Source organism: Hordeum vulgare, chromosome 4H (genome assembly GCF_904849725.1).
Source record: "Hordeum vulgare subsp. vulgare chromosome 4H, MorexV3_pseudomolecules_assembly, whole genome shotgun sequence".
NCBI classification, from domain to species: Eukaryota; Viridiplantae; Streptophyta; class Magnoliopsida; order Poales; family Poaceae; genus Hordeum; species Hordeum vulgare.
The window spans coordinates 23,256,917-23,281,509 of NC_058521.1; the positions used below are offsets into that span (position 1 = coordinate 23,256,917).

Below are 24,593 nucleotides of genomic sequence, written 5' to 3' on the forward strand. Positions count from 1 at the left end.
GTGCTTCTGTAATGAGGGGAACAGTCACTAAGGCAGAGCAACTCTAGATACTTGGTAGATAAGAAGGCTGGCAAAAGTCGAAAGAAGTGTATTTGATATACATGATGTTGATGTGTACTTTACTAGTACTCCTAGTAGCATGAGGGTATTGGATACCGGTTCGGTTGCTAAGTGATTAGTAACACGAAATGAAAGCTACGGCATAAACGGAGACTAGCTAAAGGCGAGGTGACGATACGTGTTGGAAGTGTTTCCAAGGTTGATATGATCAAACGTCGCATGCTCCCTCTACCATCGGGATTGGTGTTAAACCTAAATAATTGTTATTTGGTGCTTGCGTTAAGCATGAACATGATTGGATCGTGTTTATTGCAATACGATTATTCATTTAAAGAGAATAATGGTTACTCTATTTTCTTGAAAAATCACCTTCAATGGTTTATTGAATCTCGATCGTAGTGTTACACATGTTCATGATATTGGTGCCAAAAGATACGAGTTAATGATGATAGTACCACTTACTTGTGGCACTGCCGCTTGAGTCATGTTAGTATAAATTGCATGAAGAGGCTCCATGCTGATGAATCTTTGTACTCACCTGATTTCGAATCACTAGTGACATGCAAATCATACCACATGAGCAAGGCCTTGTTTTCATTGAGATGAAACAAGATAGTAACTTGTTGGAAGTGATACATTTTGATGTATGCAGTTCAATGGGTGCTGAGGCACGCAGTGGATATCATTATGTTCTTACTTCAATGATGATTTGAGTAGATACTAGAGTATTTACTTAATGAATCACAAGTCTGAAATATTGAAAAGTTCAATTCTGTTTCGGAGTGAAGTTCGTCGTAACAAGAGGATAAACTGTCTACGATATGATCATAGAAATGAATATCTGAGTTACGAGTTTTGGTACGCAGTTAAGACAATGTGGAAATTGTTTCGCAGTTCATGCCACCTAGAACATCATAGTGTGATGATGTGTCTGAACGTCATAGCCACACACTATTTGGTATGGTGCATGCTATGATGTCTCTTATCGAATTACCACTATCGTTTATGGGTTAAGCATTAGAGACAACCGCATTCACTTTAAATAGGGCACCACGTATTTCCGTTGAGATGACACAGTATAGACTGAGGTTTAGAGAAATCTAAACTGTCGTTTCTTGAAAGTTTGGGGTTTCGACACTTATGTGAAAAAGTTTCAGTCTGATAAGCTCGAACCCAAAGCGGATAAATGCATCTTCATAGGATATCCAAAACAGTTGGGTACATCTCCTATCTCAGATCCGAAAGCAAAGTGTTTGTTTCTAGAAACGGATCCTTTCTCGAGGAAAGGTTTCTCTCGAAAGAATTGAGTGGGAGGGTGGTAGAACTTGATGAGGTTATTGAACCATCACTTTGACCAGTGTGTAGCAGGGCGCAGGAAGTTGTTCCTGTGGCGCCTACACCAATTGAAGTGAAAGCTGATGATGGTGATCATCGAGCATCGGATCAAGTTACTACAAGCCTCGTAGGTTGACAAGGTCGCGTACTACTACAGAGTGGTACAGTAACCCTGTCTTGGAGGTCATGTTGTTGAGCAACAGTGAACCTACGAGTTATGGAGAAAGCAATGGTGGGCCCAGATTCCGACAAATGGCTGGGAAGCCATGAAATCCGAGAGAGAATCCATATATAAAACAAAGTGTAGACTTTGGAGGAACTACTTGATGGTAGTAAGACTATTGAGTAAAGATGGATCTTTGTAAGGAAGACAGACGGCGATGGTGATAAGTCACTATTAAGAAAAGCTCGACTTGTCGCAAAGATGTTTCTGACAAGATCAAACAGTTGACTATGATGAGACTTTCTCACTCGTAGCGATGCTAAAGGTCTGTTAGAATTATGTTAGTTGTTGATGCATTATTTATGAAATATTGCACGTAGGATGTCAAAACATTGTTTTTCTCGACGGTTTCCTTGAGCAAACATTGTATGTGATACAACCAGAAGGTTTTGTCGATCCTAAAGATACTAGCAAGTATGCAAGCTCCAGTGATCCTTCAATGGACTGGTGCAAGCATCTCGGAGTTGGAATATACACTTTGATGAGATGATCAAAGATTTTGGGTTTGTACAAGGTTTATGAGAAACTTGTATTTACAAAGAAGTGAGTGGGAGCACTATAGAATTTCTGATAAGTATATGTGGTTGACATATTGTGGATCAGAAGTAATGTAGAATTTCTGTAAAACATACAAGGTTGTTTGAAAGGAGTTTTCAAAAGACTACCTGGATTGAGCTACTTGAACGTTGAGCATCAAAGATCTATGGAGATAGATCGAAAGCGCTTAATGGAAGTTTCAACAAGATGCACACCTTGACAAGTTTTTGAAGGAGTTCAAAATAGATCAGCAAAGAAGGAGTTCTTGGTTGCGTTGTGAGGTGTGAATTTGAGTAAGACTCAAAACCCGACCCCGGCAGAATAAAGAGAATAGACGAAGGTCGTCTTCTATGCCTTAGCCATAGAATCTAAAGTATGCCATGCTGTGTACCGCACCTGATGTGTGCCTTGACTCAAAGTATGTTGAGAGATACAGAGAGTGATCCATGATTGAATCACTAGCAGCGGTCAAAATTTATCCTTAGTAACTAATGGACTAAAGGAATTTTTCTCGATTATGGAGGTGGTTAAAGAGTTCGTCGTAAAGGGTTACGTCGATGCAAGCTTTGACACTAATCCGAATAACTATGAGTAGTGAAACGGATTCGTATAGTAGAGTAGATATTTGGAGCATTTCCGAATAGCACGTAGTAGCAGCATCTATAAGATGACATAAATATTTGTAAAGAACGCACGGATCTAAAAGTTTCAGAACCGTTGACTAAAACCTCTCTCACGAGCAAGACGTGATGAGACCCCATAACTATATGGGTGTTGGATTCGTTGGAATCACATGGTGATGTGAACTAGATTATTGACTCTAGTACAAGTGGGAGACTGTTGGAAATATGCCCTAGAGGCAATAATAAATTAGTTATTATTATATTTCTTAGTTCATGATAATCGTTTATTATCCATGCTATAATTGTATTGATTGGAAACACAATACTTGTGTGGATACATAGACAAAACACTGTCCCTAGTAAGCCTCTAGTTGACTAGCTCGTTGATCAAAGATGGCCAAGGTTTCCTGGCCATAGGCAAGTGTTGTTACTTGATAACAGGATCACATCATTAGGAGAATCATGTGATGGACTAGACCCAAACTAATAGACGTAGCATGTTGATCGTGTCATTTTGTTGCTACTGTTTTCTGCGTGTCAAGTATTTGTTCCTATGACCATGAGATCATATAACTCACTGACACCGGAGGAATCTTTGTGTGTATCAAACGTCGCAACGTAACTGGGTGACTATAAAGATGCTCTACAGGTATCTCCGAAGGTGTTAGTTGAGTTAGTATGGATCGAGACTGGGATTTGTCACTCCGTGTGACGGAGAGGTATCTCGGGGCCCACTCGGTAATACAACATCACACACAAGCCTTGCAAGCAATGTGACTTAGTGTAAGTTGCGGGATCTTGTATTACGGAACGAGTAAAGAGACTTGCCGGTAAACGAGATTGAAATAGGTATGCGCATACTAACGATCGAATCTCGGGCAAGTAACATACCGAAGGACAAAGGGAATGACATACGGGATTATATGAATCCTTGGCACTGAGGTTCAAACGATAAGATCTTCGTAGAATATGTAGGATCCAATATGGGCATCCAGGTCCCGCTATTGGATATTGACCGAGGAGTCTCTCGGGTCATGTCTACATAGTTCTCGAACCCGCAGGGTCTGCACACTTAAGGTTCGACGTTGTTTTATGCGTATTTGAGTTATATGGTTGGTTACCGAATGTTGTTCGGAGTCCCGGATGAGATCACGGACGTCACGAGGGTTTCCGGAATGGTCCGGAAACGAAGATTGATATATAGGATGACCTCATTTGGTTACCGGAAGGTTTTCGTGCATTACCGGAAAAGTTTCGGGCTCATCGGTAGTTTACCAGAAGTGCCGGGAGGGGTGCCGGGGACCATCGGGAGGGGTGTCACGCCCCAAGGGGTCTCATGGGCTATGGGAAGAGATAAACCAGCCCCTAGTGGGCTGGAATAAGTTCCCACTAAGGCTCATAAGGTTTGAGAAGGAAAAAACACAAGGTGGAAAGAGTTTCCAAGTGGGAAGGTGGAATCCTACTCCAAGTAGGATTGGAGTAGGACTCCTCCACCTCCAATTTCGGCCAAACCTTTAGGTTTTGAGGCTGCCTCCTCCCCTCCCTCCCACCTATATATACGGAGGTTTTAGGGCTGATTTGAGACGACTTTTCCACGGCAGCCCGACCACATACCTCCACGGTTTTTCCTCTAGATCGCGTTTCTGCGGAGCTCGGGCGGAGCTCTGCTGAGACAAGGTCATCACCAACCTCCGGAGCGCCGTCATGCTGCCGGAGAACTCTTCTACCTCTCCGTCTCTCTTGCTGGATCAAGAAGGCCGAGATCATCGTCGAGCTGTACGTGTGCTGAACGCGGAGGTGCCGTCCGTTCGGTACTAGATCGTGGGACTGATCGCGGGATTGTTCGCGGGGCAGATCGAGGGACGTGAGGACGTTCCACCACATCAATCGCGTTCCCTAACGCTTCTGCTGTACGATCTACAAGGGTACGTAGATCACTCATCCCCTCTCGTAGATGGACATCACCATGATAGGTCTTCGTGCGCGTAGGAAAATTTTTGTTTTCCATGCGACGTTCCCCAACAATATTTGCAATGTTCGGTTGTAGATGTTCTTAGGTGTGATGTATTCTCTGTTCGATCTAAACATCTTTTGTCTCTGTGCTCCGGACATCATGTTTGTGTTTGTCTGTGTTCGTGTCATTTGTTTTATCCCTTTGTACTCATTCTATTTATTTTATTAATTAAAAGATATGCAAGCATTCACAAAAAATAGGGTTGAATGTATCTTTATGTATAGTAGCATCTATGTTTGTATTGTACTAGAAAAACTCTCTCTCTCTCTCTCCTCCATCCTTGGGTGGATAGTACAAACTATCCCCTCGAGACTTCATGGCGAGCCCGTGAATTCGTCTTCCCTTTGTATGTCGCTCGAGCGGCCGATGGCGGAGAGGGGAATCTTAGTGCCTCCGCTTCGATTAGTAGTTCAGGTTAGTAATTTTTAGACCTCGCATGTGTGACGCTGAGGCGAATGGGAACGCCTCTTCTTTGAGATTGTCTTTCAAACTTTGATCCTCCTCAAGTCTGTCCATATGGACGTAGTCGACGGAGCTTTAGAGTAGATTTATATCGCCTCCTTGAGGCGGTGTGACGTTAGAGTTTCTCGTCGTGCGACAAGATTTGATGACACATACTTCGGATCTATTCAAGGGTTCAACAATGACGATTGCGGCTCAAGCATTGGTCCTTAGAGCCACGTGCACGAAGACTTTCCGGCCGTCATCGACAAGGTCAAGCTGGCTCAGATAGGGGAACGACGACAGCGGCACGTCGGCGACTCGTCTTGGCGGTGGTAGTGTCTTGATGTAATTTTTGCTATGTTTGACGTGTTTTTTATTTCCCATAACTTTGGTAATAGATCTGAATATTTTTTGTTAAAAAAGTATTGTATCTATACCTAATAATAAAGCGGCTATTGCTTTCGTCGGAAAATCCATCACGGTATTTCTATAAAAAGCCCCTGTAATTTTTGTTATTCAACCCGCGCTCCATCATTTATCTGCAACGAAAAAGGAAAAACGATTCGCTGCAAAAATTATACCCGTACGCATCGCCTCCTCCCGTCGACCCTTGGCCACCCTGGCATGTGCCCAGGCCGCCGCCACACCACTCGCCGCCGCGTCCGACCTCAACCGCCATCGCTGCCAATCTCAACCCACCCGTCTCCGCGAATGTACCTCTCCCCGCTCACTGCCCCCGTTGCGGCGCTCGAGCGCATCGCGTCGATCATGGTCCATCCTGGCCTGTGCCCAGGCCGCTGCCACACCACTCGCCGCGGCGGCCGACCTCAACCACCACTGTTGTTGATCTCAACCCACCTGCCTCCGCGGTCGTATCTCTGCCCGCTTGCTGCCCCCGTTTCGGCGCTCGAGCACAGCTTCTGGATCGAATCAACGCGACAGCTACAGTGACTTGGGATGATGCGTCTGCTCGATGCAGAACGGCGGCGGCGCGCGGATAAGGCGCGGCGGAGCGAAGTACTTGTAGGTGGAGGCGGGCCTCCATGCCTCACACGGGGAACTCCGAGGTTATGACGCGGCAACGACGACTCCTTATGGCCAGATAGAGGCGCCTAACCCTCATCGTATCCCCTCCTCCGGCAGGAACTCATCATCTGATGAGATCCCCTCCCCATGCCTCCAACCGTGTGCCAAGCACAGGTAAGAAATTTTGTTTTGTGGAAATTTGTTTGCTGATGAATGAATGTATTGAATGTAAGATTGCATTGTTGTAGAGAGAGAGAATGGAACACCACCTTTAATTTGTCATCTGATCCCACATTCTCTACCCCATGAGTGAAAGTCCATTGATCAATTCACGTAGCCTATTTGTTTTGCTTTGCTTGTCCCGCTCAATTTCTCATAATGGTGGAATTAACAATGGACGGGTTGATTTCTCAACAAAATAGGATAGACTGCTACATTAGTTAGTTAGCTTATTATTTTAATAAATCAAAATGATTATAAAAAGATTAAAAGCGTGTGGTATTTTTTCTCCCGTTGCAACGCACGGGCCCTTTTGCTAGTTATAAAAAAATACTTGCAAGGGAAAAAAAAAACTTGTCACGACTGCAATGGGCCGAAACCTGAAACGCAACAGCGTTCTGGCCTAGACCCACCCACAGCGAGCAGCCCCCCGCGCACAAGAGCTTCCCAACCCAATAACCCTAGTTCGGCGACGACTTGGCGCGCGGCGGCGGTTGGTTCGGAGCCGGCGAGGGCCACACGGGGCACGTGAAGGGAGCGCTTCCGCCGGCCTCCGCCGTGGTTGCTCGCGGCGTCGGCGAGGACGACCTCCTCGAGGGTTTTCGCAGCCCAAGGTGCGCCGATTACCACCCCCCCCCCCCCCCCTCCCCCCTCCCTGCTCGATCCGATTGCTGCTCCTGCCATTCGTTGAATCGCGTCCATTTCCGCTCGGGATCACTCGCTTCGTGAATTCCTTTGCGACGTTCCTCGGCGCGGCACGCCTAGGGCCTAGTGGACTGTGGATTGGAAGTGTGGGCGTGTGTGTGGATGCTCCGTATGATTCGCGCTAGTATAATTCAACAATTACCCACCTGGGCGTCAACGTTACAGGCTCATTGTCAACTTATAGCTTTTTACATCGTTTTCCTAGTTGGTTTGTGCTGTTTCTGAAGGAGGCACGATAGTGTTTTCAGGTTTAGTGTCGAAGTGGCTTTGAACAACGGTATGTATGTATATATGTCTTCTGCCTTGTTAAAAGGCAATATTTTCTTATAATGTATGATCAATTAATCCCGTAGGTACTCTATTTTGGCAGATGCTATCGGCATCACTGTGTTAACTCGTATCCAGTGTAGCTATGTGTGTGAGATTTGGCGATTCCGCCGCCCTGACACCCCCATCTCTGAATTCCTAGCTGCAATTGCTTGCTTCTGTTTTTGCACATTTCCTTGGAAGAGAAATCCTTTGGCATTTACTGTTTATATGGAAGGCTTTGATCAGCTTTGCATCATGCAAAGCTAAATATAGTTATCATTGGAAGGAGACTGGTTTATCACTTAGTGCCCATGTCCGACAGTGAGCAGCAAAGAAATAAAATACAACACGAAACAAACCAGGAACATGATTTGACCGATCACCTGCTACTCGTGAATCAACTTCACTGGGCCTTCCAAGCCTACTTCTTGAGTTGACCATTAGTCCATTCCCCTCCTTTCAATAGCTCTTCCAATGTCGTAAAAAGCAAGCAATCTTGTGCATACCAACAATTTGACATTGATATTAATTTTCTTTCAGTAAAATATTGTTTTGAGTTGTCCACAGAGTCCAACACACAGATGCAAACCTATTTGGTTTTCCTAAATCATGCACTATAATTTACAGAAAATTTGGCATCGAGATAAGACCCAAATAGAACGTGTGCAGTACCTTCCACTGTTTGACATAGACACAAACTTTGTTATGTGCCCTGTTCTTTTCAACCGATTGTTCCCTACAAGGGAGTTCACCCTGTAAGACTTGCAACTTTGTGTCTAACCAGGAATGTTCCCTGTTTAGAGACTCGATATATGCCATCTTCAACAATTGAGGAACAGAGTAGGCTTCAGAGTTTAGAGTCGGTGTTTCATTCTGTTTTTATTTCAGTAAGAGTTGTTTACTTGTTACCGTGCATCCTTTGTGATACAAGATTATGGAATGAGTTCATATTTATTCTACTGAATTTCTTCTGGTGGTCTGAAAATAATTTATAAGTACTGTCTTGTATATATATCAAATTGGTAGTACGTGCAGCATGATCGTTCTCCTGTATTTTACATGAGTGCTCGGTTTTATGATCAACCTTTTTTTCCTTGTTTTGTTAAGGTGAGTTGAGTTGGAAACAAATATTTCATCCTCGGACGAACCTCTCTTGTTGCAATGGAAGCCAAGTTCTTTCGGTTCCTGAAGCTCGTCGGAGTTGGCTTCAAAGCAAGGACAGAGCGTGAAGGCCGCGAGTTGTTTCTGAAACTAGGTTACAGCCACGAGGTGCAGTTCACCGCTCCACCCGCCGTCCGCGTCTTCTGCTTCAAACCCAACATAATATGCTGCACCGGCCTCGACAAGCACAGGGTGCACCATTTCGCGGGAGCCGTCCGGAGCAGCAAGCCTCCGGAAGTGTACAAGGGGAAGGGCGTACTGTACATCGACGAGGTCATAAAGCTGAAGCCCGGGAAGAAGCAGCAGAAGAAGTAACGCATGGGTGAGCCTCCCCGTTTGACTTCTAGCCTGTTGTTAGGGCGCTGCGTCGCGTTTGTTGTGCCGTGGATTTCATGTGGTTTTCTCTGCGCCGGGTTTATGGCTAGCCCCGGTACCAGACAGGACTTCGTAATAATACTCCAGTGCATGCGACGTATGGGAATCATCTGATGAATTTGTACTGTATGACATGCATACCGTCGGGTGGGGGGTGGACCAGCGGATTGCAACAGTTTTGTGTTGTTTTGAGCTGCCTAGATGTGACGTGTCTTCAGTAGTTCAATGTGTTTGTTGCTGCCACAACTCTTCATATTTTCTCTCCACAAGTCTTTTTAGAGGTTTCATTAGGAGGCTACATAAAGATATATATAAACACACTTTAGAGTGTAGATTTACTCATTTTGCTCTGTATGTAGTTCCCTAATGAAATATCTAAAAAAGACTTATATTTAGGAACAGATGGAATACAATATTATTAGCTAGCTACTATCACCTCTGTTCCGAATTATAAAATATTTTGAATATCTCAATATAGACTAAAATGAGAGCACAAACACATTAAAACATGTCTATATACATTTGATTTAGAAGCAAAAAAATAGAACATCTTATAATTGGAAACAGAGGAAATGCATTATTATGGTCTTTGTCTTTTGTGAATAATTCGCGGTTTTGGATGTATGCTTCTATATAGTGTTTTCCTCGAAGCTGGTGCTTGCAGCTGAATTTTTCTTTTCAAGTGGGCCTTGGGAGTCAGAGGATTTTGATCCATTGAAAAACCGGATTAAGAGCATCTCTAGCATACCTCGTATAATGCCCTGACCAGCAAAATAAGCGTCAAAATACGGGTCTGTGCGAAAACGCGTCTGACCCGTAAACTTTTTTGAGGGCGCGACAAAATCCCTTTCCAGACCTGCGAAAACACAGGTTTCCGTCTCGCCTATATGGTGCCCTGTATCCTAGGAAAGCGGTTGGCGGGAGGGACATTTCAGCCCGCGCTCTTTCCCCACCCCCGTCTGCCGTCGCCCCGCCATTGGTTCCGCCCGTCCGTCGCCAGCGATTCGGGCCAAATCTGCAGGCTGAACCCCGCCGCGAGGCGCCCCTGCCCTCTTCCATCGAGCTGCTGCACCGGCTCCCCCGGATCCGCCAATCCACCACCGCCGGAGAGCCACCGTCGGAGATGGAGTTGAGCCTGTGTGAGAAGTTTTTGCTCGAGGATTCATCCGATACAGATGACTCGTATGTTGAGACGATGTTTCTCACATTTCGCATGCACGTTTTGCTCATGGCACTTGCCGTGAAGGAGCACGAAGACGAGAACCGAAAGAGGCGGCGAGGATCGACCGTCGGCCGTCTTTGCATTCCTCGAAATCGCCATCTCGGGAACGAGATGCTGATGCAAGACTACTTCGCGGCCAATCCAACATATATGTCGCAACTCTTCCGGAGAAGGTACCGTATGAGCAGATCCCTCTTTGCAAAAATTGTTCACGTTTGCGAGGCCAATTGTCGATATTTTACTCGAAGAATAAATGTCGCGGGCTTGAAGGGATTTAGTGCATATCAAAAAATCTCGGGAGCTATGCGGGGAATTGCATACGGCGTTCTGGTTGACTATGCCGATGAGTACCTTCGCATCGGGGAATATAATACAATTGAGTCAGTGCGTAGGTTTGCCAAAGTGATCGTCTGTGTCTTTGGTCCTGAATATCTTCGGGCACCGAACGAGGAAGACACAACAAAATTGATGGCATTTAATGAAAGAAGATGTTGGGCTGGCATGCTATGAAGCATAGACTGTATGCATTGGACTTGGAAAAATTGCCCAAAGGCATGTCAGGGAATGTATTGTGGCAAGTCTCGTGATGCAACAACTGTGCTAGGGACCGTAGCATCACATGATTATGGATTTGACATTGCTTTCTTGATATGCCGGATACTCTTAATGATAACAGTGTGTTGCAATGGTCTTATTCGTTTGCTAGATTTGCTAGTGGTGATGCTTCAGCTTGTAACTATACTATTAATGGGTATGAATACACAAAAGGGTGCTATCTTGCAGATGGTATATACCCTTCTTGGTGCACATTTGTGAAGAGCATCAAAGACCGCCAGACTAGGAAAGAGTGTGAATTCGCAAGGGCACAAGAGGCAGCCAAAAAGACATTGAAAGAGCATTTGAGGTTTTGTAATCTAGGTTTGCCATTGTTTGTGGTCCTGCTCGGCTTTGGGACAAGCGATCCTTGAAAAACATCATGGCATGTTGTGTTATTCTTCACAATATGATTCTCAAAGATGAGAGAGACACAAACTTAAAGTTCTTCTATGACAATGTGGGTAGCTGTGTCAAACCAGCTAGAGACACTAACCGAATTATAGCTTTTCTTCATATCTACAAGGAGATTAAAAATGCAAACACCCACTATCAACTTCAGAAGGATTTCACTGAGCACCATTGGCAAAGTGCTAGGCAGTAACACATTCCATTTTTCCATTCGTTTTCATTCCATTCATGTGTGATTTGTATACGGGAAAGTTTTGTATTGAATTATTTAGTTTGCTACGGTGATTTAAATAATTATTATATTATAATATTGCCATTTTACTTATATTGCACATTAGTAATTCTGGTTTACGAGGTGTTCGGTTTACGGGTCGACGTGGTGACATCCGAGCATATCCCGCAGTGTCGACCCGTAAAAAAACATCTTTTGCGAATATCCTTGGGTTCGTTTTGTGGGGTTTGACTCTGTCCGTGCCCGCGTCGATCCCAAAACCTTTTTTTCATGAATTGTAAACGACTTTTGTGAGTCGACTTTATACAAAATCTGCTATAAAACCGTCACAATTATCCACACAGGACAACACTGGTGACCTTACCACCCACAAGAAGACGCACACGCGGCCGAGAAGTAGAGATGAGTTTGCATCATAGTGAACCAAGTTTTCTGCCAAACCGGCCCACAAAAGCCGACCTTTCTTTTCACCTGGTGAGCGCTGGTGGTTACGTACGCGCTACAGATCGTTGGTTCATTTTTAGAGATGCATCATCACTTGATGAGCGTCATTGACCGAGCCAGCCCGGATCACGCGAAGAATACGCCAAATTCAAGCAGCGACTTGAGTTAACCGTCTGGTACATAACGGTGTCGCTCCAGTGAAACCGCCTGGCATAACGGTGCCAAATTAAGCCTGACATAAGATGCTCCCTCCCATTCATATGAATTGACGTTGCTTTAGTTCCTCCGTTTCATAATATGGTGCATACATAGTTTGTCTAGAGGGTCGAAGCTTCTAAAATTTGACCGAGTTTATAAAAAAAGCAGAAAACTATTTTTATATATAGTACCTATTATACAGTATAAAATACGAAACTACATCTTATGATGAACCTAACAATATATGCTGGACATTTTAGATGTAACTTTTTTCTCCACAAACTTGATCAAATTAAGTTTTGTGACATTTAACGTTTTTTAAAAAAAATACACCAGTAGAGATCGTGCATGCGCACATGCGAGCGAACTTTCACCTTACTTTCAAATCTTCAAAATTTGCACGTAAAATTTACGTACGTACTTAATGATGGGTGAAGTGTGACTAAGTAGCTAACTTTCAAACTTGCAAATTCACACTCTACCCAACACCAACTTCACAAATATCTTTATTTGACGCTTGGTATGTAAGTTGACATCATGCTGAACTCGAATTCCGACATTGGTAGAGAAGAACACATCCGTGCTATCGAAGATGAGAACATCTTGATGGTGTTAGTAGTGACGTAGCAGGGCAAAAGCATGCTATGGCCCATCCTATCAAAAAAAAACACAAGGTAGTGTGAAGGTAAATTGGGGTCATGAGAACAAATTTTATGTGACATCCTCTATCCTAGATAATACTGATCCGTCAAACAGTTCCTACCTAACTCCCTCACTAGGTGTAAAGATTGTGACTTGAGTGTTGCGAAAGGAAGTCCGAGCGTGTGTTTGTGGTGGATATTATTTGACTGCGTCCCATAGAAAATCTATATTTTATTTTGTATCAATTATATTTTTTTTCTCCATGCTTAACTAAGGGTGCAAACGCAACCCGTTTTGGGCAGCCGGTGACCAAACGAACTGCTTATTTTTTTAATAAAACCTTTGTATTTTTATTTCATTTATTTGAACGGAATAGGGCTAGGCATCATCTCTCGCACGCACGTACAGTTAAGCAAAACCGAGTGTGGTTAGATCATCATCAACAACAACAGAAGTTGAGAAACAGTGCACAATGTGATAAAATCGTGACTATTGGCTATACATGTCATATGTCCTGATCAGAATATCTCGGAGTTAATTTTACCACACGGCAAGCGTGGTCAGCAATCTTCAAAACATTTAAGAAAAATCTCACGTTTCTCAACTTTTTTTTGAAAAAAACTTCTGACAGTTGATTTTTTTTCTTCAGTAAAAGTAAGCAAGGGAACCCCTAAAACCGAGAGGCCTCCTCCCAATAGGCAGAGCTCCAAAACGAACTTGGCGACTCTCCCCCGACCCTCACCCCCATATCGCCCCGCCGCCTTCGGCCCCCCCCGCCGGATCTCGCCGCCGCCATGGAGGACGACGACGAGTTCGGCGACCTCTACACGGACATCGTCCTCCCGGCGTCCGAGCCCCCCAGGCCGCCGCCGCCGCGCGCCGAAACCCCACCCCGCGCCGCCCCGGCCCCAAACCCTAATTCCGCGCCGGCTTCCGCCCCGCCCGCGGCGGCGGCGGCGGCCCACGAGGAAGACGACGATGATGACGACTGGCTGCTCGGAGGCGGCGACCCCCTCGCCGGGGTCGACCCCACCACCGACTGGGTCGACGAGGACGACGATGGCGCCGCGCTCCCCGCCGTGAAGCGCGAGGTTGACGCGAAGCCCCCGCCCCCCGCCGCGGAGGATCCCGATCCGCTTATGGGGGTCGGCGCGGACGACCCCGGCGCGGCCATCCCGGGGCTCTCGTCCTCGGCGGCGGCCGGTGGCGCGGCCGGGAGCGAGGAGTGGGATAGCGACAGCGAGGACGACCTCCAGATCGTGCTCAACGAGACGGACGGACGCCGGCGGCTCGGGGAGGACGAAGGCGACGACGAGGACGGGGAAGACCTCCTCATCGTTGCCGATGGACCTCACATCCCCGGCATGGAGGAGCAGGAGTGGGTGGAGGACGGGACAGCGGCTGGGCCCGAGGGAGAGAGGAAAGAGGGCGGTGAGCCTGGGAAGACGGGGCCCATGCCTGGTGGGAGGATCGGGTACAGTGGCGGCGGCCCGGGGTTCCACCCGCAGCACCATTCCATGTTCAAGGTCAGTTATTCGGGCCAAGAAGCCGTTCGAATGCGCTCGGCCCACCCCCAAAGAGGGAGACGTCGTAAACCCCGGTTGCAAATCGCTATGCTTTACCTTGTACTGTGTAAATTCCTGATAAAGTTTAGTTTCTTCCTTAGATTCTTTTGCATTCCTGCTTACTGCCCGACAATGTATACTGTAAATGCAATTTATATAACATATAAAGGGAACAAAGGAAAATACAATGGTTTTTGCATTTACTTTTTCGTGCTTCCGTGTAGCAACTTCAAGAGCCTTCTGAATGTTTAATCCCCCCGATGGGGTTATAATTCTTTGTTTAGTTGGTGAAGTAGTTAACAAGATGGCGGCATCGATACAGATTGGTCACTGAGTTTCAATTCAGTAACTTCATTTCAGATGCTGGTGTGATGCAGATGAAGTCAAGCATTTCGAGGAAGATGCCAGTTATTTCATGATAGGAGATAGTGACAAGGTTGGCAGGTGCTCGAAGCTGGCAATATCACTGTTGTCCAGTAAGAGATAAGGCACACATTAGTTGACCCAGCTCCAAGAGCAGGCAATATGATGTACACAAGCTTGCTTGTCAAGCCCAATCTTCAGGCTGTGTCGAAAACATCTCATTGCTATGGCTATACATACCCAAGTTACAGTATTCGTTGGCTGTACGCGCTCAAGTCACAATCTCCCTAACTGTAGGTCTGATGATTCTAGCTAATTTTCTCTGTGCTAAACTCGACAACGGAACTCTGGGGAAGTAGCAATCAGCTGCTGACAGGCGTTTTCCTATTCCTTGCCACGAACACAAATATTGACTCTACCTCTAGTGAGAGAGAGAGTTTAACAATCCCGCACTCTGTTAGGACCAATGGTCATCTGACTGTGCTTGGACCCTGTATGATCAAAGGAGATTTGGGTGATTTAGGTGCAGTTGTAACTGTTCAATCCTAAATGTATCGGCACATTTTGTCAGTTTGAAATTTTGTTCTGTCGATATCTGCCTGGACATAACTGGTTAGCTCTAGCATAGCAAAATTAAATTACGTACTAATAACCTGGGGATGTGAGATCAGATCTTTTGCAAGCTAATGATAAAATTGTATGCATCAGTACATGTGTTGTTATCTTTAATATATTATTTGCTTATCAAGCAATACCTGTAGTGGGATCAATTATGTTCTTCTGCTATATGACACTTCCCTAAACCATTTTCGAAGTATGGCAATACTGGACAGCATGGAAATCCCAATTGACTGTTAAATCAAGCGCAGTTCAAGTTCATTTTACGAACTACATGATGATTTACATATATATGCATCATCTGTTCTCATGGCTTTGACTGTTGGCAAAGGGATGATGTTAAGTACTTTGAAAGTTGTTGGTTGTGAAATGAGTGTTCTCGTTAACTTTTTTTACTTGTTAAACCCTCTCTTTGATTATTTTGATTGATGATCTTTGTTCTCCCTCTTGCAGTATGTACGACCTGGCGCTCCAACTGGTGGGGCTCCTGGTGCTCCTGGCCAGTTCCGTCCACCTGGACCCCCGGGCCCTTTTTCTGGCCGAGGAAGAGGAGACTGGAGGCCTGGTGCTGGTAGGGGCATGAATAAAGGTTTTCATTCAGGCTATGGAATGACTCCATGGGGTGGTGCTGGTCGTGGTTTTGGTGGCGGACTAGATTTCACACTTCCTCCTCACAAGTAAGTTAACTGGTAGACATGATAAGACCCACAGGTTATTTTATGCTTCGTTTGCTGCCAACTCTGTTTATCCGTGGCAGTTGTGAGCGTGTATTATGGTTATTATTGTTACATGCTCTGGCAAATGCCAAATTTTGTATGCACTTGTGGAATTTAACTTAACACATTGAATACATCTACCATTCTCAATTCTCAAGCACATAGAGTCAAGAACCATATACCATATTTCTTTGGGGGGATGACGGGGGTGGGGATTGAATTCTAGACTGGAATCAAGGAACTATTTGTGTGCTTCCCATTGTTATTTCAGTTACATCATAATACACCTTCTCCTAAACACAGTTTATTTATCTCAGGGCAATTTTTGATATTGACATTGACACCACATTTGAGGAGAAGCCATGGAAATACCCTGGTGCTGAAATTTCAGACTTCTTTAACTTTGGGCTTGATGAGGAGAAATGGAAAGACTATTGCAAGCAACTGGTCAGTCCTTGTTTAACATTTTGTGGCAATATAGTTTTTTCCCTTCTATTTTGTCCTTCTGTAAACTACTGATATATTTTTCACCAGGATCAATCACGATTGGAGTCCACAATGCAATCTAGAATACGGGTGTACGAGAGTGGGCGCTCAGAACAGGTTCCTTGTAACCTCATTCATTGAAACATTGATCCAATGTGAGCTATGTACTTTTGTGCCTGTTAACAGTATTTAATTGGTTTCATTCAGGACTACGATCCAGATTTGCCACCGGAGCTAGCTGCTGCGGCTGGCCATCACGACATTTCTGCTGATAATCGGAATAAAGTAGATAACGGACATACAGATTTCAATGCCCAAGGGAGAGTTCCAACAAGCAACCGACCAGCAGTGGTATAAAACCCCCATGACATCTCGTGTACATGTATTTGGGTCACATTTTTCATAATCTTCCATACCATGTTTGGCTGTGCTTTGTTTACTTATGTACTCACATTTTGTTGTACACTGGTACATGTGCTACCAATCAATTTTTGACACACAACCATGTGCATCTTTTCAGTAATCAGGTGACATTCGGTTGCCATTCTGTAGTTATGAGTTGTCTTTATTTTCAACTACTACTAAGAAATTAGTTCCTCATTGGAGGTTAAAAAAAACTGTGTTGGTCATCATGCAAAACTATCAAAAAAATTGTAGGTGTGTTTTTGTTCTTTTATTTGTGTGGTGTTACCGCTCACTCTTCAGTCAAACTACTAAGAGTATCTTTTCTCCTTCTCCAGATGACGGGCAGACCTATACAAGTTGAAACTGGTTATGGAGAACGTTTTCCGTCTGCTGATACACGTTTACCTCGAATGCGTGAATCGGATTCTGTTATAGAGGTAAGCTGTCATCCTGCTTCATATATTTAAATTTTCTCACTAGGAGCTCTTCAGTTCTAAGCATCGTCTCATGTTTCAGATTGTGTGCGAGGCTCCGGCAGATGATCCAATAGTTGCTGATAGTTCAGTGGATCAGTCTGAGAAGGATTCTCAAGGAGGTAAAAAAAGCAATGGTGTTGAGGAGAGTGAGGTCTATACATCAGAGAAGACTAACAATTCTTCCTATAATTCCACTTTGGGAAAGGCAGAACATACCAGAAGTTTGCCTGTCTCATCTGAACGGGATATGCTCACATCAGATGTTCATGGCCGTTCCCCGCCGAACTACAAAATAAGGGGTTCTCCTTCTCGTGGAGTAAGGTATGCAGTACCTACAAACCAAACTTGTTAATCCTGGCTAAATTATTTGTGGTGCAGTTGGCATTACGGTAGATTTTGAAAAGCTCGTTTTTTAGAGCTAATTTTCTGCATCTGATTATTGAATAAATTCAGCACATCGCAGTAGTGAGTTATTACAGTGAGTCTAGTTGCTTGAAGGCCAGGCCATTGCACATTCCACCTTCACTACACCAGATCATGGCCAATATGTTCTCACTCAAGGAGCCAAGTTTAGTTTATAGTCTAGTTCTTGAAGGCAAGGCCATTGCACATTCCATCTTAACTAGACCAGATCATGGCCAAGATGCTCTCACTTAAGGAGCCAAGTGGCCAGCAATTCATGCCACAGTGATACCCCTTCTACCACTATTCACATGCACGATTACACGTAACTGATGGATTGTCATTAGTCTCTTGCCCGCAAGGGTAATGCTCATGATGTGGATTCTGGAGATCTTTGGATGATCTCATTGTTCCATTTTCTCTAGCATATACTTCCCGTATTTCTTGTATTTTTTTTCCACATTACGTCCTTGAGCTCTTTGTTTTTGTCATAGTTGTATCTCTGATGCTTGCCCTCAAATTGTTATTTAAAAGGTTGAAAGGACGCTCTCAGGGTGTAAACCCTAGCCGAGAAGCTGAAGGCTCCGATGTAGTACCTCGCAAAACAACATCCTCAAAGAGACACCGTGATACCCTGAGAGAGAACAACCCTATTGATGACTCAGAAACTAAGGATGGCTTAAAGGGGTCACCTACTGTTGCTGATGAAACGACAGACAAGCTGAGCACAGAAGATCAATTTGCTGATAATGATGATAGGCTTGCTTTGGTTGATAGTGCTGAAGTGGATGCTGATGATGCTATCTCAGAACCTCACATGGCTAGTGATACAAATGAGGATGATAACGAGGATCATTCTAGTAAAAAGCAGAAGATCGTTTCTAAGGTTGAGCAGCCCCCAGGACTCAATAATAGTAGTGATCAAGTCGATTTGAAGACGCTGAATAGTGAAAACACTAGAGGAGTGAGGTCTGGTAGCAGCAAAGATCATCAAAAACGCCTTGAATCTGGTGAAGAAGTTCTGCAAGATAGGCGGTCCAGGCGTGTAAATGATGTGAGAAGGCATCATGATGGAGAAGAACGCGATCCCCGTCGAAAGGATGTGTCCGCTCGAGACGTTAAACCTGAAATAGAAAGGACACGTTTGGCCTCTAGAGGTAGGGATGATATCCACCATCCTTATGGGAACAGAGATCGGGACATACGTGGTAAAAGTTTTGATAGGGTAAGAGAGACTGAAATTTTGCAGAGGAGAGAGGACATCATGCACAACAGAAGAGGCAAGGAGGAAGATTTGAGACTCAACTACAATGCTGAAGTTGGTGCAAGACATAGAAATAAGTTGAGACCGATTGATAGGAATGACAGGGATGAAGATCCTCATCCAAGGAAATTGCTGGATGATGGTGACTTGAGGGGCTCTAGACAAAGAGAGCGTGGTGATATGGTTTTGCATGGTCGTGAAAGTTTAGACGATTCTCATATCAAGAGAAAGAAAGATGAAGAGAACACCAGGAGAATGAAACCTGAGAATGAAGATCCAGTTCACGGTTATAGAGGAAGGGATGATCCAAACAGAAGGAAGAGAGAACGGGATGATGGAATTGATCAGAAAAGAAGAGACGATGGTGTTAGGATGCGGGAGAAGGCTGATGATCGTAGTTTTGTAAAAAATAAAGAGGACAACTTGCGACAGAGAGAAAAGGAGGACAGGCAGAGGCCTAAGCATGAAAGCACACTGCTTCTTCAGAGAGAAGAAGCCAGAGGAACTGGTCGTGGTGGACGGGTTATGGATGAAAAAATTGTCAGTGGTGGTAGGAAGAAGGACGAATCAAGATCTGCATTGTTGAGCAAAGAAACCCAGGAGCGCATCAAACAAAATGAGCCTGGGAGGAGAGGTCAAGGTGCAGAAGAAAACAGCATGCAGAATAAAGGACGAGCTGATGTACGTCCACGTGATGACAATCCAAATAACAGTGAAAGGAACTCCAGACAAGATAAAATAAACAAGACTCATGACAATAATCGTGTATCTAGCAGTTCTGATGCTCGCCAGGCGAGTAGGGATAAGCCCAGGGAGGGCACAAGAAAGGGCAGAGGCTCTGTGCCAAATGAGAAAGATCTTCACAGATCTAGCAAGAGAAGACGGGAAGATCATGAAAGCCATCGTAGTGGGAAGGTATGAAATTCTTGTTGAAAGTAACTTTCGAAAGACATAGGCATTAGAAATTCAGGCTAATCACCAGGTGGTGATGTGTGTTTGAGACATCTGACTTGAAACAGATTAGTGTTGTGTTTTTAAAGCTTTGCAGATCTTATACCTTCTTTTGTTACAAAAGATACTGCAATATAGATGAATCATGAATTTATGATAGGATGGATACTTAATATGCACATAGGGTTTGTACTTTTTTTGTTTTGTTTTTTGAAAGAAGGGCTTTTACTTAAATTCTGCATGGTTCTTATTCCAAGCAAAGTTGTGTTGCATAATTGCTAATTGGTGACAACCAGTTACCTCTATGTCTTCTGGGCCAGTCAGTGAATTTGTTTGCATAATTCTTTTGCTGATCGTTATATTTTTCTGCCAAAGCCTAATCGTAATACGATATTCAAGTGCCGTTTTTCTTATTTGTAAATTTGACAAGTTAACTATGGTCTGGTTTGTTGCTGTGATTTTATGTTACTGTTTGAATGCCCACGCAAATCGCCGTGATGGTTCCACATAAACAACAACATCATTTAAGCCAAATTAAGTCACAATTAAATTTGGTGCATATTCTTTCCTATAGATAATCAACCTGCCTTTTTTACTGTGATGTAATATGCTCAACAGCGATGTGGCATCGAGGAACCCGATTGAATTCCCTGTTGCAATGTTAAAAAGTATACGTAATCAGCCTTTTAACAAAGGCATCCAAAATGATCAATTAGCATGGTTAGTTAGTTATGGTGTTTGTCATTGCCAAGAAGAATATCCGAGGTTGAGGTTGAGCAAGTGACCTCACAGCAGAATTATGCGGCTCTGCAGTTGAAGAGTAGATCGACATGAGGGTTTACTGGTGTTTGCTACTACATAATAGATTAGTGAAACAATTAATGGCACAGTGGTGAAGTCCTCCCCACTTGTGCCAAGAGGTCCTGGGTTCGAACCAGCCTCTCTGCATTGCACTTCGCAGGGGTAAGACTAGGTTCCTATAATCCCTCCCTAGACCCCACCTTGTGTGGGAGCTTCTATGCACTGGGTCTGTCCTTTATAGAATTTCCCCTTGGGGGCGTCAAGGCAGATTGTCACATGGCGAAGTTACAGGCCAAAACACAACACAGTAAACCAGTTGACTGATGCGTGTTTTTGCATTTTCTGCACCTTGCATGCATTTTTCCTAAAAATTCTCATTAAGCATTCAACAATTATACCCTGCAAAAAAATCCTTTATTATATTATACATAAACACCAGTTTGATTCAATATGCGATGATATTCACCATTTGTGGTGGTGATCATCAAGTATGGCAGTGGTTGAAGGATTGAAGTAGTGTTGGTCACTGGACAAGACAGACGATCATCACCTAGTCTAGTGGGCACTGGGCATTCATAGACTGTTGTTGAATGGCTACTAGGGGAGTACATGGTCTATTGCTTGGCCTATGACTGTTGCGGGGTGAAGGGGGGGGGGGGGGGGAACTAACTACCAAGAGCTATTGCTCGAGTGTTACGTTGCCTTGATCAACCAAAATTGTGGGGATTTCAGATATTGACGAAGGGTTCCAGTGGTTGCATAGAAATAGGGTGGTTATCTGGTGCACAAGTGCGACCGGACGAGTGTACGGAATATCTTGAGCTTGGGAGTAAGACCAGAACCACGTAGATGTATATTTTAGGTTGGGATTACTGAGGGTGGAGAGGAAGACGATTTTCAAATAATAACAAGCTTGGTAGTAGATATCGCTACACAAAGTCAAAAAATAAATAATGGCTGTACCCAGTGCCGAAAGCTCCCACACAAGGTGGGGTCTGGGGAAGGGAATTTCTAGACAGCCTTACCCGTGCACAATGCTGTCTAGAAATAACAATACTACGTAATAATTAGTTGCCGATCCACAATCTCTACTCTCTCCAGGTACACATGGAGCATTGAAGACATCTATTATACTTTTGGTAAAATGTAGCCTTTTCGCTTCTGCATATTAGGCAAATTATAGAACATGTTGGCTGGTTCCTGTCCTTTTTTTCTTTTCTTTTCGGGAAAGCGCAAAAGCTTGGCGTTTCATTTCATTGAAAAGGAGGATAGTAAAAACTGTAGAAGGGTCCGAGCCTGAGGCTCAATCAGAAAGAAAAAAACACTAGGCTAGTGAACATCCCAGGTGATCGGCAGGACTACCCCCAGGCCAACAGCCCCAGCCCGAGCCCAAAGGGCTGCCTCCTCTCTGATCCTAGCGGTTAGCAGTGCCATGGAGGGCTGTTCGCCGTCGAACACGCAGGAGTTGCGGTGTTTCCAAAGTAGCCACGCCGTCAGGAGGGTGATCGTGGCCAATCCCTTGCGCATGGCCTTGGGTGTCTCTCGCATGGCGTGCAACCACCAGTCATTTAGCGTTGTGAGTTTGGCATACGACTGTAAGGCGTGCAACCACGGGTAAGGCGTGCAACCACCAGTCATATGCCACTGTAAAGGATGTACCTGTTTATTGCTTGTGAGTTGTGAGGCATTTTAAGCTCAAAAATAAGTTGTGAGGCATTTAGATCTTTCTTGTCTGGGCAGAAAATTTGCATGCATATTGAGTGTTACAATAGAAACTTAACATAAAAATCAACTGGTGTCAGCGTTCTTAATGATTTTCGGTCGCTTCATGATTTGCTTGGATAATTATCGCTCGTATTTATGCACACTGGAATTCTTTATAGAACATTCTTTTGGTCGATTGGTGGCACACTAGTAGCTCTGGTTTCTGAGTGCACCTCTGGTTTTTAATGCATGCTGTCCCATGTTTGAGAATTAGCTAGATTTGATTCATGGGGACGGTCACATGAATTGATTTATGTGTTTACTCATCTGTAACATTTTGGTCTCTGTGAAATAACAAAGACTTTAGTTCTCTTGCAAAGAAAATTTGCTGCTAGTTGAAAAACAAAGAGCATGGCACTGGTATATGAATGAACATATGATATTTTTTGTGTAAAATTTTACTGCTTGGTGGGTTTATATTTTTTGATTTTTTAACTCTTTGGAATATTAACCCTCCTCAACCCAAATGCAAACAAATTTTTTGTATAGGTTGAGTCAAAAGGAGGGAAGGAACAAGAAAATGGTAGGGATCATGCTACATCATCCAAAACGAGCAAGAATACTCAACGACATGATTCATTTGTGAAACAAGGGGAAGAAGAAGCCATGTCAGATGATGAAAACACCGATGATTCAAGAAGGGGTCGGTCTAAGCTGGAGCGATGGACAAGCCACAAAGAAATCGATTATAGTACCATTGATAACGAGACCACACATGCATTTCCTTCCATCAAAGCTGATGTTCAACCCCCCACTGCTGATGCATCAGGTAAATCTGATGTTCCTGCTGTAGTTGTCAGTTCGGATATCAAGAGCAGTGGTGATAATGGGCAAGCGTCTGAGATGACGGCTGAAGAGCGCGACCGACATCTAGACACGGTTGAGAGGCTCAAGAGAAGAAGCGAACGTTTCAAACTGCCCATGCCTGGCGAGAAGGAGGCACCCCAGAACAAAAAGGTTGATGCTGAAGTGCAGACTCCCCAGAATGAATCACCTGCTGCCGACGTTGAAGTGAAGCCTGAGCGGCCAGCTCGCAAGAGGAGATGGACTGGGAGTTGATTGGAAATCGGAAACATATATCCTCATCTGAAGAAGTGTTGGCACAGCTCATGGAAGCTGGAAACATATCCTCATCTGAAGAAGTCGCGGCACAGCTGGGCTCGCGCAATGCTTTTCTCTGTTACAACCGAAAGTTGAACTGATGTATGATTTCTACTGTATGACTCAGATCTGTTACTGTAACCATACATACATGTTCATTTGTGACCGGGGACCTGGATACTGTATTTTTCTTTTTCGATTCCTTCCCTTATTTCCGGGGATCGGAATTGTGTGGCACTGGTGCCACCAGACTCAGGGTAGCTATGGGTTCTTTGTGGGAAACAGTCACCTGTTTCCATCTGCTACCTCGACAACAGCTCTCTGGGTTTCTAAAGGAGCTACACTTTTGAAGCTGGCCTAGGAATGCTGCAAGGCGCCTTCTTATGAGCCGCCATTGGCCTGAAAACACTGGATTTTGCATCACTCTTCTACTGGTGTTACTTGAAAGCTTTTGTGATTGCCCTGCGATCAAGAAGAGCTGGAGACCCGAGGAGTGCTATTGGAGTTATGACCTCTGCTGTGTATGTTTAATATTATTACGTGTATGTACATTATGATAAATCTCCTGGACTGGTGTGCATAGGATGCAACAAAGATAGCTTCTAGAGTAGAAGTCCATGTTGCAGTGAATGTCATGGACAATGCATGCGATATAATATATATACATGTAGACAGTCGTAGGTAAAAAAGGTGAATATGCTTGTTTACCTTCTTTTTATTTTTTAGCGATGTACATGTAACTAGGCCATCTGGAATTTTGCCTATGAACAAACTGACTTTAAGATGCCAGTCTTATCGACTGATTGAATTTTAGTTGGCACTTGAAGTTACATATCTGTTGGAAGGTGAAAATTTGTGTACTCGTTTCAAAAATAAATAAATGAATATCATACTGAAATCGAACTAG

At 44.3% G+C, this 24,593-nt stretch overlaps 2 protein-coding genes across 2 annotated transcripts; both read left to right on the plus strand.

The window, feature by feature from the left end:
- Positions 1–6,898: 6,898 nt before the first annotated feature.
- Positions 6,899–9,277, plus strand: LOC123447629 (60S ribosomal protein L6, mitochondrial-like). The gene is made up of 2 exons (XM_045124235.1): positions 6,899–7,095; positions 8,603–9,277. The coding sequence occupies exon 2, from the start codon at positions 8,657–8,659 to the stop codon at positions 8,969–8,971; it is 315 nt and encodes a 104-aa protein (XP_044980170.1). The 5' UTR covers positions 6,899–7,095; positions 8,603–8,656; the 3' UTR covers positions 8,972–9,277.
- Positions 9,278–13,506: 4,229 nt separating this feature from the next.
- LOC123447630 (FIP1[V]-like protein) lies at positions 13,507–24,499 on the plus strand. The gene is made up of 9 exons (XM_045124236.1): positions 13,507–14,300; positions 15,774–15,997; positions 16,354–16,483; positions 16,571–16,639; positions 16,730–16,873; positions 17,263–17,364; positions 17,444–17,724; positions 18,340–19,984; positions 23,075–24,499. Exons 1-9 carry the CDS (start codon positions 13,569–13,571, stop codon positions 23,642–23,644), a joined length of 3,897 nt encoding a protein of 1,298 aa, XP_044980171.1. The 5' UTR covers positions 13,507–13,568; the 3' UTR covers positions 23,645–24,499.
- Positions 24,500–24,593: the final 94 nt, after the last annotated feature.